The sequence below is a fragment of the Pleurodeles waltl genome, chromosome 2_2, assembly GCF_031143425.1.
Source record: "Pleurodeles waltl isolate 20211129_DDA chromosome 2_2, aPleWal1.hap1.20221129, whole genome shotgun sequence".
In the NCBI taxonomy this organism is placed as follows: Eukaryota; Metazoa; Chordata; class Amphibia; order Caudata; family Salamandridae; genus Pleurodeles; species Pleurodeles waltl.
In genome coordinates, this window is record NC_090439.1 from 190,624,394 (window position 1) to 190,642,422 (window position 18,029).

General features: G+C 47.8%; 2 protein-coding genes and 1 long non-coding RNA gene across 4 annotated transcripts in view; 1 reads left to right on the forward strand and 2 right to left on the reverse strand.

Annotated features, from left to right (window-relative positions):
- LOC138283077 (uncharacterized) overlaps positions 1 to 9,959 on the reverse strand; it is a 187,658-nt gene extending 177,699 nt beyond the window's left edge. The window contains exon 1 of the mRNA XM_069221227.1: positions 9,448 to 9,959. Within this exon, the coding sequence (XP_069077328.1) occupies positions 9,448 to 9,959 (512 nt within the window). The remainder of the gene's footprint in view (positions 1 to 9,447) is intronic.
- The window catches only part of GABBR2 (gamma-aminobutyric acid type B receptor subunit 2), a 3,493,747-nt gene that overhangs the window by 1,000,749 nt on the left and 2,474,969 nt on the right, over positions 1 to 18,029 (forward strand). The window lies entirely within an intron of this gene.
- Positions 1 to 18,029, reverse strand: part of LOC138281587 (uncharacterized) — a 531,591-nt gene that overhangs the window by 498,546 nt on the left and 15,016 nt on the right. The window lies entirely within an intron of this gene.

Sequence of the window (18,029 nt, forward strand, 5' to 3'; positions counted from 1 at the left end):
CGGAGGTCTCATACAGAGACTGGTCATCCAGTGACTGTTGCACTATGGCCAGAGCACCTGAATCCTGAGGGCTCGAGCAAGCTGACCCTGCGTCAACCACCCTTGTGGCTCCTTGTGAGATTAGGATGCGGTCCTGTAGGCGGTTCCTCTGCTGCGCCTGTGCTGGGCCTGCAATAGGCCGTCGCAGTCCACACAGTCCCATGGCAGCCCGACAAAGGGCCTTGAGGAGACTCCTGTTCAATGGAGGTCTGGCACGAGAGGGAAGCCTGCTGCTGCTCTGCCTCTGGACACTCAGGTGCACCAGGCCGTCACGTCATCTGCAGTCTTAGGAAGTGTACAATCTCCAGAGCCAGAATGCCTTCCAGAACTGTGTACAGTGGACTCCCCACTGCTCCAGATGCACCTGCATCAGAAGTTGTACACAGACTTTGACAACATGAGCCCAGGCAGGACCGCACCGACAATCCCCAGCACACTGTGAGGTCGTGGACAAGCGACTGAAGCATCTGGATGTCATCTGCCCTGCTGTTTGTGTCCAGCACAGTCTGGTTGAACAACGGTGGGTGCTGTGATGCCGAGTGCCCAGGTGCATCTGTTTCATGCCGCAGGTCAGGCAGACCTCCTGAAGAGACTCTGCATAGTTTCTTTCCCACAGGTTGGACTTTGTTGCTTTGTTCCTCAATAAAGTTTGGGAGGGATGTAGTGTCCTGCTAGACATGTTCTAGTGTTTCACCAGCCACTCGGCTGAGGGCTGGCCTTACACTCACACCCCACACCCATCCAACACAGGCATCACCAGTCAGGTGACCCTGCCAATAAAAAGGGCTGGGCGCAGGTACTCAAGGCCAGTTCTTACAACCATGCTACCCTGTATGTGTCGGTCATTTCAGTAGCATGAGGGCCTGGGGCCCCCAATACTACACATTACAACTCTAGTGAATCACGTAATGTAAGTAAGGGCGCTTACCGCGGCTTCTGATTGTAACGCATGCTATCAATGACCAGTATCAGCTGATAGTCCAGTGTATCACTACGCATTTGTCGTGCGGGAACAGGGGTTGTCAAGGAGACAGAAAGGCAGGGAGCACACCATTTGTGAATTCATTTGTGACGGTATCAATTTACTGTATTTTAATGATGTTACGGTGTTCCAGGCGTACCGCTGTGCATCACCTTTTGCAGTGACACGTCACCACGGCTGTGCACAGCTGACATGGCCACTGCCGCAAGGGAGCACTGCAGCGAGTTTTCTTCCAGAAAGCGTGCATTCCCGTCATTAAAAACACTTCCACCACGAGTGCAGGAGCTGTTACTAGAAACCCCTTTTGCAAATGGAGTCGTTTGGGCAAAAGTCGGAGGGTAATGCACAGAACGGGATGAACATTATCACCCTACCTGGCCGGCAGGCTTGTCCGCTCCGGCATTACCTTGGATGATTGAAGCCCACTGGCTGCGCACGCGGTTACCGAGTCCTGCTCCTCAACTACTGGCAGATTAGTTGCAAAAAAGTGTTAGCGAAGTATTTGATCTTTTTGGTGCTGTAGTAATTAAGCAGCATTTACGGTCTCAGTTGCTATCGCACCTTTTTCTCTCCTAGCATGGAAGGCATTAGTTTAGAGCCTCGTGCCACATTAAGCGTGTCACCCGTAACTGAGAAACTAACAGTTTTCAGTGTAATTTGACAATTTTTTCCCTCTTATCACCTGCACAGCTGAGAGGAGCAGGCTTAGGCTTGGTATCGTTGCAGCGTTTTGACTGCTGTTAAAGAATGTCTCTTCAAAATGACTTCAACAACACAGTCCAACAGACTAACATGAGACACAACTGTCTGACATTCTAGTCACGCCACCCTTCTATTTTCGGGGGTATGTCCACTTTGAGAAAAGCACACAGAGACAAGCGTATGAGCAAGTGCATATTTTCTTCCACATTTAAACCCGTGCTCTATCTGTGTAGATACTCCGCACGAATGTCACTCAGACAAATGGGAGAACGCCTGGACATCTAAGCATTGTCGAGATTTTCAGATGTAATCCTTGAGATTTTGTCAGCCCCGATAAATGAGTAGACCTCTGGCCGTCCAAAGCATAAACCTAAAATGTATAGATGTACGGACTTTTTAAAACAAGAAGTTAATGTTCTCTTTCTTCTCATCGGAAATCATTGAAATGTCACGATGCAAATGAATCCTGCGGACACTCATGCCAGAGAGCATAGGAATTGGCCAGGCAAACTAAAAAAAAAAAAAAAACTAATTAATTTACAGCTGATGGCAGCTCACTGATCAGATTATGAAAGCGTTTAACACTAAGTATCCCCAGGAGTGAATCAAGTTAAGCATCTTGGAGTGCCATAAATATGAATTAATTTCCTAGAGGCTTTATTTTGCTCTGGAAAGTATACTTAGGTTAGCTTAAAAAAAAAACAATACATATAAGCCAACATTTTATTTAAATGTAGATTTATAACAACTGGAACATTTCCATAATTATGTAAAACATATGTTTTAATGGAAGCTAAGTGTATCATCACTATTCAGCTGTGACAAGGAATGACATCATAACATCACTACTGTATTGTGACAGTGTATTGTGGATGTTTGTGATGTCACAACAGTGCGTGCTGCCAAGGCCAGTGTGGAGAGCAGTTGGTATGCATTTCAAATACGATTTATATTAAACTGCTTAAACAAGTATTCACAACATATACCAGTCTGCATTTTGTGTTATTTCCACAGCATGGGCTTCACATTTATTCTAATAGTGGCATCCCATCTGCATCTCTTGTATTCGAGATAGCAAGCAAATAAGGGCCTGATTCAGAGTTTGGTAGGAGGAGGGCTTCCTACAATTTCTGGAGGAAAATGCTAAGTAAATAGGTAAGCCTCCTCCACTAAAGTTGTTTTGGTGGAGCCCTCTTTCAGTTTTCACATTTTTCTCAAGTAATGAAAGGTTTCTCCATCAGCCCTGAACTCAAACGTACTAAACAGTATACAAAACAGACACTATAAAAGGATAAGGCTTGACCTACATAGGTGGACATTGAGACCAGAGGGGTAACCCGCTGAGAGCGCCCTCAACTCCAGGAAGGGGCAGAATGCAAGGATCTTAGACACATCAAGTCATCAAGCATGTCCCTCACCAGCCAGGCAGGAAATAGGGAGCAACAGCACACCAAATGGCCCATCAGGGAGGTGCCACTGGTGAAGGCAAAAAAGCTGTTACGATTAAGTTCACAGACAACCTTTTAAATGGGCCAATAAGAGCCCTCACAGTGGTCAATCTTATCCTTACGGAGGATATAGCAAGAGAGGACATTCAAGGCACACCCACCTCAGTGAAGGAGTACCTGACCCAAACACATCTTTGTGGCCAGCTGAAGAAAAGCATCCAGTAAACCAGGCAGGTGGCGACCCCATATACGAGAGAGCAGATGGCAGAAGCAGTGGAGGCAGAACAACCTGCTCCTGTAAACATCAAGAGAAGAACCATCACGGACAGTTCGGGCACCAGCTCTGCAGGTGGGAGATGCAGCGGTGACCCAGAAGAAGCAGCTTACCAGAGGAAGCAGAATGTGGGGCTGGACATCAGAGATAGCAGCACTGCAGGCTGGGTTGCCGCCTCTGAATCAGTGCTTCCTACATTGTGATGACACCGGGGAGCCCCAGCATATGGCATGAGAAAGAGAGGAGCAAAGCCCGTGCTTGGTGGGATCACAATACGAAGGTCCTGTACAGAGAGGCTAACGCACAAAAAGCAGGTGCAAATAAGAGTTAAGGCAGGTGGGTGAAGGAAGCCAGAAACCACCTGTATAGCAGTGCTGGCAAGGAGCACTATGGGCCATCCGCAATGAACCCCACACAATACCATTCTGACGTAGGTGCTGGAAGTATGGTTTGGGAGCGGGTGCTGCAGCACCTCCAAAGTAAAGATGCTGGAGCTCCGAAGGTGAATGAGCAATAAACAAGCATTTATGTTTTGTTTTAATCTGGTCACTTCTGCTGTGCGTTCAAAGACAGAGGTCAGATGTCAGACTTAGGTTATGTCTTCTGAAGAATTGCTATTTATTTGTTTAAAATGGAGATTGGTGTTTACTTTTTTGTTTCTCGGACCGCAAAATGAGAGTATTTTGTACAGTGTATTGAAAGGGTACAGGGAGTGCGAAAGTCTGCAAGTTGTCAGTATTTTTCTAACACAATACACTATAAATACCTGTATAAAAACTGTTCATATATTTTAAAATGTAGCAGCTAGGAAAGCACGAAGTAAGAATGTTTTTGGCTATTACGCAGTGTAATGGAAACAAATATTTTAATAGGCTGAAATAAATCAAGACATTTTATTTGGTTATGTGCAGATGATAAATATTTGCTGAAACCTGATTTCCAGAAATGATCGTTTGTGCATATTGTAGGTTTAACAGTAAATTTGCATGTCAGTGCAAATATTCTTACTACTGCAATGGACAATGTTCTGTCCGTAAATTAGTGTGTTACCACACCATGCTTTAGTAATATATTTGCAACAGTGTGCTCCAGAATGCACCACTAGTTACATACCACACCTTTATTACTTTCCTGTTGAATGGAAGTAGCTCATTTGCTATAATTGTTCTTTGGGTGATGCTTTGATTTTTCACAATCCTTATGACTTCAGTGATGGTACATTGATAGTAGCACCCCCACTTCAAAAATGGTTCCATCACCACTGCTGTTTGAGACTCTTCCCAGAAAGAGCACAGCAGCAATCACCCGAACGCTGTACCCTTGGCCATCACATAAATGTTAGCACCGTGTGCATATATTTTGGCATGACAAACACTGTTCCCATGGTCACAATAGCAAACACAATCCCCAGGTTGGACAGTCCTAGTAGCACAAACTACATACATCTGGCAATGGCGACATGTCTGGGAAACAGAGGCCAGCACACTGTCAACCATTCTAGAGCTGGCTAATCCAAAAACATTATAGGTGAAATGCTTGAGGTTGCATCCTAGTCCATTGTTTTTTACCACTATGCCACCTTAGACAGGACTCCGCCATCACCAAATAAGCCTCGGTCATGCATCAGAAAGACCACTTCAACCTGAACAGGCCTTTGAGGTAATCCCTGAAGCTGAAAAGAAGCAGCCCCAGATCAGTTTCAGCCTATTTACACCTCTTCAGTTGGGTGCAGCTTAGCTCCAGTGACTCAGTGAACACTGGACCCACGTCTTAGGCATAGCCATTGAACTAATGAATTAAAAAAGAAGCAATGGGTGGAATACTTTAGCCACTGGCAATTATCAGGGGCCGTGAACCATCATTACAACGCGGTCATTACCATGCATGACCATTACCACAAACCCATTACCATGCATATGCCTTTACCACATATATACCTTTACCACGCATGCCTTTACAACAGATTTTGTGCTAAAGGCATAAATATTAAAGGCATATGCGTCGTAAAGCTTTTAAAGGGAAGTACTAATTTTTTTATTTTGTAAAGGCATGAATGGAAAAGGCATATGCGTGGTAAAGGATTTACAGGTTAGCACAGGTAAGTATTTATTACTTTTTATTTATAGTTAGGACCATGTTTCCATAGAAAAGCGTTTTTTGATTTGCCTATATCTTTGGCACCGTTTGACAAATCCTCATGAAATTTTCCCCAAAAAGTGTGCCAGTGACTCTTGTTGCGTATGGGAAGTTTTGGGGTTATCTATTAAGCGGGGGCTGAGAAAAAGGGGGGTTGTTAAAAAAAAGTTGCGTTTCCCATGTTAATTCCCATAGGACCTTTAGACATGACTACAACCCGAACCGCTGGACGGAATGACACAAAATTTGGCATCAAGATAGGTTTCGGTGAGCACAGTAAGCTTTTCCATATTTTGTGTAAATCTGTTCAGTAGTTTACAAGACATTAAAGAAAATCCACTTTTGTTTATCTGAAGTTACAAATAATTCACAAATATTCACAAATTTTTGTGAATGCTCATCCGAATAGAAGCTCTGTAATTGGCTGGCCACAATGTGAACAGAAAGTTGTGGCCACCATTTTAAGGTCCCAGGACATGGTCTTGAAAAACAAAATGCAAAGTTGCATAAGGGGTCAGGGTGGAGGTACCCTGACCCTAGGAGTGTGGTATAGGGATGTTTGAGGGTCAAATTATGTGTTTGAAATTATTTTTCTTCACCACACGTGATATTAGCAAATAATCCCGAGATTAATCACGAATAAGCAAAAAAAGATGTAAAACAATTCACAGACTCATTCATACACTAATTCATACACGCACTCAAACTTATGCATCCACTCACACACCTACTCACGCACCCACTCAGACTCCCACACCCACTTTCAGACCCACCCAGACACTCATGCATCCACTCACAAACCCACTCAGACACTTATGCACCCACTCACAGACCCACTCAGACACTGATGCCCCTACTGACAGACCCACTCAGACTCTCACGCACCCACTCACAGACCCACTTAGACACACACGCACCCAGTCACGGACCCACTCAGACCCTCACACACCCACTAACAGACCCATTCAGACACACACGCACCCACTCACAGACCCATTCAGACCTTGATGCACTCACTGTCAGAGCCACCCTGACCCTCATTCCCCTACCCACAGAACTACTCAGACCCTCGTGCACCCACTTTCACACCCAGACAGACACTCACACCCAAAGACACCCCCTCACACCTGTTCTCAGAAGAAGAGAGATAGACTGTTCGGTTGTGCATGGCGTGGGTTTGAGTGGTTATAGGGGTTGGCTACAGGCCCTGCGGTCAATCCCCGCTATGCACATCCTTTGGCCCTGCACGGCGTGGGTTTGGGTGGCTATCAGGGGTTGGCGGCATGCCAGGTCCTAAGGCCAACCCTCGCTATGCATTTGTAGGAAAGTACCATCTATCTTGGCATGTTACCCCCAATCTCTGCCTGTTTGTCAGTATGTTTTGTCTGTCTCACTGGGATCCTGCTAGCCAGGACCCCAGTGCTCATAGTTTGTGGCCTATGTGTGTGTTGTCAGTATGCTTGACTGTGCCACTGAAATTCTGCTAACCAGAACTCCAGTGCTTATGCTCTCTCTACTTACCAAATTTGTCACTACACTTTAGTGACTCCATATTTCAATTCTGACTGGCACACTGGACCCCCGTATAAGTCCCTAGTATATGGTACCAAGGTACCCAGGGCATTGGGGTTCCAGGAGATCCTTATGGGCTGCAGCATTTCTTTTGCCACCCATAAGGAGCTCAGACAAACCTTTCTTCAGGACTGCCACTGCAGCCTGAGTAAAATAGAGCCCACACTATTTCACAGCCATTTTCATTGCACTTAAGTAACTTATAAGTCACCTAAATGTCTAACCTTCATTTACTGAAGGCTAGTTGCAAAGTTACTAAGTGTGAGGGTAGCCCAGGTCCCCAGCACTCCAGCATGTGATGCACAACTCGCTGAGTTGTTCTCCGGCTGCGTGGGACCTTCCTTTGTTGTGCTGCAATGACTGCACTTTGCATCTTATTTGTCCCCATGTCCTGGGACTCCTGTGGGTGCTGCCTGGTCTTCTGTGGGCTCTCTGAAGTGCTGAGAGCACTCTCTGTCTCCTCAGTCCGAGTTGAGACCCCCAGGTCCGTCCTGGGTCCAGGCAGCTCCATTTTGATGCAGACCATGTACTTGCATGAACCAAGGCTTGTTGGCGGAATCCAGCTAAGCAAACAGCCAGCATCCAACAACTTGACGTGGAACAGCACCTGCACCAAGCAGGAACCCACAGCCATCGTCTTTGGTGCTCTTCTGTACTCTTCTTCTTACAGGAGATTCGACTTTTGCACCATCTTCTAGGTTGGCAGGGGCTCCTGTCCTTCATGGACTCTTCTTCGGCTTCTGGACTTGGTCTCCTCTCTCTACAGATCTTCAGGTCCAGGAATCCATCATTTGTTGCTTGCAGTCTTGTTTGGTTCCTGCAAAACCTCTTATCACGACTTGTAGTGTGTTCTGAGGAAACTTGCTGTACTTTACTCCTGATTTCCAGGGCTCTGGGGTGGGGTACATTTGGTGTTTTCTTACACTCACAGCACCCCTTTACACACTACACTTGCCTAGGGGGGAATTTGTGATTCACATTCCACTATTTTAGTATATGGTTTGTGTTGCCTCTAGGCCCATTGCAGTCTATTGTATTTTCCACTGTTTGCACTATTCTATGACTGCTTACTTACCTGATTTTGGTTACTAGTGTATATATTGTGTATAATACTTACCTCCAGACGGAGTATTGCCTCTAAGATATTTTTGGCCTTGTGTCACTAAAATAAAGTACCTTTATTTTTGGTAACACTGAGTATTGTCTTTTATTGTGTATAAGTACTGTCTAACCATAGTGGTATTGCAGGAGCTTTGCATGTCTCCTAGTTCTGCCTAAGCTGCTCTGCTACAGCTACCTCTAGACAGCTTAAGCTGCTAGAAAACTGCCTACATTTCACTAATAAGGGATAACTGGACCTGGTATAAGGTGTAAGTACCTTAGGTGTCCACTACAAATCAGGCTAGCCTACTACAGCATGGCCTAAGGCTGTGTGCAGCACGGGGTTGGGTGGTGATATGGGTTGGTCTGCTTGCCCTGCAACCAACTCCTGCTGCGCATGGCCGAAGGCCATGGGCAGATTGGGTTAGGTTGTTAAAAAGGTGCACTGCAGGCCCTGCAGCCACTAACTGCCGCGCACAGATGAAGGCGGTGCATGGTGGTAGCTGGATTAATGTATAATAATGAAACTTACTTTACATTAAAAAAACATACAAATTCACTGAAAAAACAAAGGTTACAGGGACGTCATAGTTAGGAAATAGAATTAGAAAAAACATTGAAATTCACTTAAAAAAACAAAAGTCACAGGGACGTTATAGTTAGGCTCACATTTTAAACGTATAAAACCATAGAAATTCACCTGTTATAGATAGAGTTAACTCAAGTAACTATAAGTTGTGCCCTAAGATAACGATAACTCATGCCCTCACCATGAACTGCTAATTAACGCACAAATTACAGCACTCATGATAACTTTGATAACATCGTTGATAATATCAATGTAGTATTTGCAGTAAAAGTTTTGACAAAGGGGCGTGGCCAAGAAAGATTGTCGACGGGACGCGCTTCTAGTGATCTCCCGCCATTCCGGCTGAATCCTTCATCGAGCCTGGGGTGCCTGCGACGATTGGCACCCCCTACTATCACGGGATGGCGCCTCAAGTGTGCCGGTAAAACACAGCTCAGTTTTTTAGGCTCTGACTCCCGGAACTCGTGATGCGGCTGATCTGTATTGGAAGGAGGCGCTGATAGGAGTCGGTGGCCTGCTGCCTGCTTTGCGTTTCCCACTGGGGGTTGGGTCCTCCCCCTGCAGAGCCTCAGGTCGGCCGGTACCTGGAGGTGTCTGGACTTACTGCGCAGGCCAGAGCTGCGGTGGGCTCGATGCATCCTGCAGGGTGCCCGTGTGAAGAATTTGAGAAGCGTGGGCTTGCACTGTCAGGTGGGCCCGGTTAGTCTGGTGGTCGGCCCGGGGGCATGGATGATCAAGGAGCCGGAGGACAGGCGGTGGACGGGCCGAGAGGGTGCTGGAAGGGGCGGCCAGAGAACAGCCAAATAAATTGTGATACAGCCTGGCGAGGGACGGCCGCAGGTCAACGAGTGGAAGAAATGGTGTTCTGGTGATCAGCCCAGGGCCTGGCAGTGGGCCCTCTGGGACCAGGGGTGCTGGGCTCACTGAGAGGAGCTTCAGAGGGTGCTCGGATCCACCGGTTCCTGGACTGCCAGCTGGGAGATGGCGCTCGGTGCCTGATCTACTGGTGCTGTGAACTCTGGGCACTTTTGCCACCTCACCAGGCCAATTGAGACTGAGATACCGCTTGGTTCCAGGTCCGCTGCAGAATGGGGCGATACTGGTGGGCGGAAACATCGCAGGGGAACACCATGGAGCAATACACCACTCTGGCGCCCCTGCCGAAGCGCCAGACTCGATTAGTGGGGACTGGAGATGGCGTAAGCATGCCAGCGACTACAGAGGAGCCATTGCAAGCTGAGATTCTTGCGGCTTTACAGGTTTGTAGGGTGGCCCTCGAAGGGAGGCTAGAAAAGGTGGCAGTTGAGGTCAACCTCCTTCGGGCAGACCTCAGGAAGGTCTCTGACAAGGTTAAGGTGGCGGAGGGCTCCATTGTGGAGACGCAAACGGAGGTGGGGGCCCTGCGTTAACAGATGGTACAGGTCAATTACACGGTTGGAAGGCTGGAGGATGCAAAGGGCAGGTTCCGATGGAATAACGTCTGACTGCTGGGGTTCCCGGAGCGTGCAGAGGGGTCCACGGTTGAAACCTTCGTGGAGAATTGGATCAAGGACGTTCTGAAGCCGGTCGGGCTGTTCAGGGTGTTCGTGGTGGAGCGTGCTCATAGGGCCCTCATCACACCACCCCGGCACGCCGCTGTGGGCTATCATTGCCTGTCGCTTGAATTATAAAGACAGAGACTGTGTTCTGCGGGTGGCCCGCGAATCTGACAGGGTGGTATTTGAGAACTGCAAAATTTCCATTAATTCTGATTACACGAACAAGGTTCAGAGCTTCCGAAAGGGGTTCCTGGAGAGGAAAGCGAAGCTCCCTGCCAGGAACATGTTATATGTTATGTTATATGAACTTATAAAGCGCCAAACTACCCGGAGGACTCGCAGCGCTGAAGAACAAAAACAGGAACCAGGGACGGGAAACTAAAGTTAAAAAGCCAGGTCTTGATTGCTTTCCGAAAGTTCAGTTCATGACTAATTAGTTGAATATTTAGAGGGAAGGAATTCCATAGTTAGGCTCCCTGATTTTCCATCGTAGCCCCTCACCCTCAATCTGACTTTCTTGACGATGGGAAGTACGGCTAAGGCAGTCGATGTTGATCTGAGAGCTCTGGCGGGTTTGCAAAAAGTTGCCATAGATTTTAACAGATGGGGTCCTCTGTTATGTAATGCTCTATGAATGATACAACGAGTCTTGAAATTCATTCGCAGTTTCCCTGGAAGCCAGTGGAGTGTGGACAGTGCCCGTTTGGCTGGACTATGCCTTGGAATGTCAAGCAGAAGACACGCTGCTGCATTCTGAGCCTCCTGCAATTTGTTGATCACATATTTGGGGGAGCCGAGAAATAGACTATTGCCGTAGTCAAGACGCAACAGAATGATTGATTGTACAGTGAGTCTTCTCGCCAAAGGCGGGAGTATTCCCAGAACCTTTCTCAAGAGTCTCAGTGATCCAAAGCAGGCAGCAGCACTTTTCTTGGCCTGGTATTCCAGGGTGAGCTGGGGATCAAGCCAAATTCCCAAACTTTTGATGTGATCCTTGGGGGATGGCAGGGACTCTAAAGAGGCCATGGCCAAGGAATTAATGCCAGGGTTCGAGTGATGGCCGAGGATCATTATTTCAGTTTTATCCCCATTAAGTTGGAGCATACTATAAGTCATCCAACTAGATATTGCCTGTACGCATGACGTCAATGCCGATCAATCTGCCCCCTCTATCGTGGAAAAGGATACCAGCAGCTGAGTATCATCTGCGTAGGAAACTAGTGACAGTCCAAAGGACTCCACTAGCTCTGCCAAGGGGGCCATGTATATATTAAATAGGGTGGGACTAAGCGATGAACCCCGTGGGACCCCACAGCTCAGTTTGTACTGATCAAAAAAATGAGAGCGGTCCAACACCTGAAATGAACTTTCCTCAAGAAAAGAGGAGACCCATTTGAGTGTGGAGCCTTCAATTCCAGTTGCTTTTATCCTTTGAATCAGGAGATGATGGTCTACCGTATCAAAGACAGCGCTTAGGTCAAGAAGTATGATAGCTGTCATATAGCCCTGATCCATTCATTTTCTAGCCTCCTCCGTGACCACTATCAGGGCTGATTCTGTGCTGTGCAAAGGCCTAAAGCTCATCTGAGTAGGGTGTAAGATATTATTCTCTTCCAAAAAAATGGAGAGTTGGGAGTTAATGTATTTGTCCAATATTTTAGACATGAAAGGAAGTAAGGATATGGGCTTATAATTCTTAAGATCCCTGGTCTCTAAATTTGTTTTTTTAGCAAAGGGTTCACTATTGCATGTTTCCACTATTGCATGTTTCCATTGTTCCGGGACCCAGCCGCTCCGCAGGGAGGAGTTCAGTAGTTTGATTAGAACAGGGACAATAGCTGGAGCTCCAAGAGCTAACACGTGAGGGGGAGCTGGGTCCAAAGGGGAACCTGACTTTAAAGCGGCAAGATAGGAGGCGGTCTGTTCCTGAGATAAGGGGGAGAAATGTGATAGAGTGACTGTACTTATTAGGGGGGTTGTAGCTTGGGCCTCAGACTTGGCTTTGTCCTTTGTAAGATTAGAGTAGATGGTGTTGATCTTCTGTTGAAAAAACCTGGCTAACTTGTTACTATATTCTCCTGAGGCTTCAATTGGGTCAGATGCTATAGGAGAATGAAGAATCTCTTTAAGCACCTGAAAAACCTCTTTAGGGGAGCCTGCGGCCTGTTCAATTCTACCAGAATAATATGCGCCTTGTGCTAGTCTAATTTCTGCGTGATATTGCCTAATAGATTGCCTATATTCTTCCCTTGCAACTGGGTTTAAAGTTTTCCTCCACTTTCTCTCAAAGCACCTACTCTTCCTTTTAAGTGTTGATAGATGAGTGGTGAACCACTGGGCCTTGACTCTCCTTGGGAGCCCGGTTACCTTCTTATAGGGGAGAAGAGTGTCAAGACATTCAGTGACACAATCATTAAAGGTTTAAATTTTTCTCTGAATGTGTTTGAAATACGTCGATTCACAGCTGTCTAAAAGCTTGATCCATTCATCTGCGATGAGACTATGCCAGCCCCTCACTCTCGGAGCTATAAGCTGGGAGGAGCCTTTCACCGAGGAGATACGTAGTTATAGCGGAATTAATAGATGGTCGGACCAAGCCAAAGGAAGAGCGGGCATGGGGCAAAGCTCTGACAGGTTACTGAAGACTAGGTCAATTGTATGCCCCTTTTCATGTGTCCGCCCTGTAACTAATTGTCTTAGACCGAGAGCTTCCATGTCCGCTAAAAGACGTCTAGTCGATACCAAGTCCAGATTGTCTACATGAATGTTAAAATCACTTAGAATCGTAACATTGGGTTTATTATATATTAGATCGGCTGCTTGGTCAGGAAAGGTATTTATAAAATTGTCACTGGACCCCAGAGGACGATAGAGCAGTACTCCTGTAAAGGTGAATGCTGGGTTCAGAGTCAGCGAGAAGAGCATACTTTTGCAACCCGTTAACTGCAGGGAGCAAGAGCTAAACTTAAATTCATGCTTATATATGATTGCAATACCTCCTCCTCTGGAGATGGTTCTATCGGTCCTTGCTATCCGGTACCCTGGGGGTAGGGCCAGCGCTATATCGGGTCCAGACCCCTCATGTAGCCATGTCTCGGTAAAGAACAGGGCAGTGGGAGCACTATCGCTCAGCAAAATATTAATATCCAGTTTATGTGCTGGTAGTGATCTACAATTTACCAACTAGAAAGATATGTGGGCATTAATGTCCATGGAAACCATGGATCCCATATGTTGAGGGGCCCAATTACAGGAGGGGCATCACCATGTATTGTCCCTCAAATCGGGGCATATCTGGCAAGTGTCAGGCAGACAGGGTCTGAGACTCTTGAGACTTTCTGACGTGTAGGTCCAACCCAAACTCCTGGACGGACCAGGGGGACTGGCCCCTGGGCCCGACTTGGCGCGGACGGGCGCAGGCGGGCTTGCCTTAGGCGCACCTTCGGCGCGACTGCAGCTTCCGGTGCTATATCCGGGTCTAGAAGAAACAACTAGACCTCCACCTTTCCAAAGATGGCGCCCGTTAACGTGCCACCACCCTGGAGAAAAAATAGCGGCCCCATCTAAAACGGCGGCCGAATAGCAGCCCAAGAAAATACTGTGGAGTAACCAGGTAAGTGGGAGGGAGGGATCAGAGGGGGAGAATAAGGGTGCAGGGGGGAGCCCCGAGTGAAAGGTTATGTACCCCAGGCTAAGCTGACTGGCCACTGAACACGGGCCAAGTCAGCTGTGTAACACTAGAAAATTAAGCTAAAATCTTGCTTTTTCTAAAAAAGTAAACAGATTACTTAAATATAACAAATTCAATACAATAGGTTAAAAGCTCTAAGAATTCACCAAGCCTGGTCCTCGGAGGTTCGCTGCGCGACCGCAGCATCCAGTGCTTTATCCGGGTCTAGAAGAAACAACTAGACCGCCACCTTTCCAAAGATGGCGGCCGTGAAAGTGCCACCACGCTGGAGAAAAAATGGTGGGCCCCGTCTAAAACGGCAGCCGAATAGCACATCAGATATATGCTGCTGTATGTGGCACGCTTAAAGGTGCTCTCCGGTGGCAGGTCCCACTTCTTTGAGCGTCCGGAGGAGGTTTGGAGATGTGGGACAAAGTCACTCTGAGGAGAGCGGAGAGGGCAGGTGGGGTGGCTCATTGGTTTCTGGAGCGGACGGCCTGGACTGGAGGCCCTGTGAGGACAACCAACTGGAGAGTACTGTGGCTCAGGTGGCAGCTACTGATTCTGCCCGTAGAATCGAGATACAACAGGATGGGACAATGGCGGTGGTGACCTCTGGATCAGCAGAGAGATCAAATGGGGAGCTGGAACAGGGAGGGGAAAGGGACCCTGTGCATGTCTGACTATGTTGCTGATATCTCGAAATTGCTGTCGTGCCCTCTAATTCCGTGTCTAAGTGAGAGCACTTGGATTGCAGGGGTGCTTCAGGACAACAATCAAAGTCCTGAAGGGGCGCTATTTGAATTCAAGGCTGTATTGGACATCGGGGGGATCTATGATAATATCGAGTCATGTTGGGTTGGTATTCAGGAATTAGTATGTTGAATCCGGGGTAGGGGTGGTTACTCCACGGTTGTGGTAGGACTTCATAACTGGGTAGTTGGGGATTAGGCTGTTGTCCTGGCAGCATCTATAGCATGGATCTACAGTATGGTTTGTTGTGCTTGTTTTACTTTTCATCCGGGGTGGGGATTGGGGGGGTTGGGTCGTTTGGTTGGTGAGGTTTATCAATATTTTAAGTTCATAATAGCAGTGCAGGCATATATGCAAGGGGGAAATGTGTATTCTCCTTGTCTTCTCATGGTGGGGGGGGGGGGGGAGTGAGGGGAGGAGGTACAGAGGGAGGGTTGGAGGATAGACTTCGGCCTGGGTCGACAGATTAATGTGTTGACATGGAATGTCAGGGGGTTGAAGAGGTACACCACACGTTACAGGGTACGCTCCTTCCTGAGGAGACATAAAGTTCATATCGTCTCTCTTCAGATTGTAGAGGAAACACAAAAACTATCCAAGAAATGGCAGGGTCAGATGTTCTCCTCCTCCTTCTCCTCTTATGCAAGGGGTGTGACCATATGGGTGGCCCCTGGGGTCCAATATACCCATGTGTACAGTGAAGGGTAGATACGTACTTGTAAAGGGCACCTTTGATGGGTCACCCATCACTATCCTTAACACTTAAGCGCCCAACACAGATGATCACTCCTTCTTGCCAGAATACCTGAGATCTGGGGGGATGGTGTGGATGTGCCTATTGTTTGGGCCAGCGATTATAACTGTATACTGAATGGGGAAATGGATTGTCTCCCACCCAAGTTGGGGACTAAACCGTTGCTGGTGAAAACTCTCACGGAAGTTATGAATAATTTAGGGTTATGGGATGGATGGAGGGAACTGCACCCAGAGGGCAGGGAGTACACTTGTCATTCAAAGACACACAACACATATAGTCGGCTAAATCGGTTTCTCTTGGGCGGATTGAACTGCTCACAGGTCCTGGATGTCACGCACCTGGGTAGGTTTTTATCTGATCATGCACCGGTGTTGATGCAGTTGCAATAGGGAGCCGATAATACTGGGTCAGTATGTAGTTGGTGTATGCCTGCAGACTTTCTGACAGATGTGGGGTGTTGGGACAAGGTGGGGGAGGCCATTAAAGGTTATATGGACCTAAATTGAAACACGACAATGTCTTTGGGTTCGGAATGGAAGGCTTTGAAGGCTGTAGTGCAGGGGGTCTGCATAGGCACCGCTTGTGGGGTACGCAGACAAATGGAGAAGGAACTCACGAGCTCGGAGGAGAAGTTGGCGGTTCTGCAGCACCGGATACCAACCACTAGAGTGGCTGACAGGGAGGAACTCAGGTTGTACAAGGAGGTTAACAATTGTTGTGATACATTGAGCAGGGTAACACTCAGAGCATACAGGCAGCGCCTGCATAGGAAGGGGGATAAATCTGTCAAACTATTGGCGTGGATCCTAAAACGGGAGGTGGCGGCGCCCCCCCATTCATGCACATAAGGAATGCTAGTGGTGAGATGATTACTAATCAAAAAGATATCCTTCAGGTGTTGGTGGAACATTTGCAGAGGGTTTCAAGAGATAGTGCACCAATCTCAGAGGATGGCTTGGAGGAGTTTCTGTGGCGGATGCGGCTCCCGCGGTTGGAACCGGAGAGTAGGGATGCTCTGGAGGCTACGATTACCGTGGAGGAAGTGAGTGAGGTAGTGGGTGCATTGACCAAGTTTAGGTCTCCGGGTGGTGACTACTTTCCGGTCGAGATGTACCAAATGTTCTCCCTCTTTCTGCGGGAGAAGGTGCTGGCGGTGTTTGGGGAGGCCCGAATTCGAGGCGTATTGCCAGAAACCATGCACCAGGGCATTGTGTGCTTGATGCTTAAGCCTGGAGAGGATCCTGATGATCTTTCTTCCTATCGCCCGCTTACTATGCTGAACAGTGATGTAAAGATACTGTGTAAGATTTTGGCTACTCAGCTTCATGGGGTGATCCGGAGCTTGGTGCACAAATATCAATGCAGCTTTATCCCTGGTCGCAGCACGATCTATAACTTGCGTCACTTGGCACATGTCCTGCATGAAACTGAGGGTGAGGAGGACGAATTGGCGCTAGTGTCATTGGACCTGGAAAAGGCCTTTGACACGGTGGAGTGGGGCTGTCTTCTGCAGGTGCTGCAGGGCATGGGGTTTGGCCCATGCTTTTGCGCATAGGTGAGACTGTTGTACATCCCACCCTCTGCATGCATCTGGATGGGGGAAGAGCTATTGGACTCCTGGGAGATCCACAGGGGAACTAGGCAGGTATGCCCACTCTCACTGCTCCTCTTTGCCATGGCTGTTGAGATCTGGTTCCAGGAGGAACTGGGACCTTGGGGTATCCGGGTGGGGCAGACTATGCACATTGTTGCTCTATATGCAGATGATGCGTTGGTGTGTCTTTGGAAGCCCAGTGTCTCGGTGCCTTTGTTGCTGCAACTGTTGGGAGCCTTTAGAGTTGTGTCTGGTCTGAAGGTGAATAGGAAAAAGTCACACCTGTTTCCCTTGGGGTCACTTTATGGTGTGCCTCAGGATGATTTGCCTGGGGTGGGACTCAGGTGGGAGATTGAGAGCTTCCGGTATCTAGGCCTTTGGGTCACTCACACTGCGGCGGCGCACTAAAAACACAACACAGAACGAGTGGCTACCGGCCTGGAGCGTTCGGTCTCATTCTGAAACAGATTACCTCTTTCTGTAATGGGGAGGGCGGCTGTAGCTAAGACGGTGTTCCTGCCGCAGTGTCTTTATTTGGTTCAGAACTCCTTGTTTCCACTGTCCGCTAGGCTCTTCTGCCATCTAGATAGCTTGCTGATTTCATTGATGTGGGCCGGGTGACGTAGTAGGGTGGCATTGCCTGTGTTGCAAAGGGATCTCGAGGGGGAGGGCTGGCGATTCCCAATATTAGACATTATTATTATGCGGGGCATCTACAACACGCTGAAAAATGGATTACGGATTCAGACAATTGGGAGAAGAGGGGAAAAGGGCGTTGTCATTGGTGCGCACGATGTCATGCAACAATAGGTTTAAACTGTTACACTTAAATTTTGTGCATAGAACATACCTCACACCTACCCGACTCAATAAG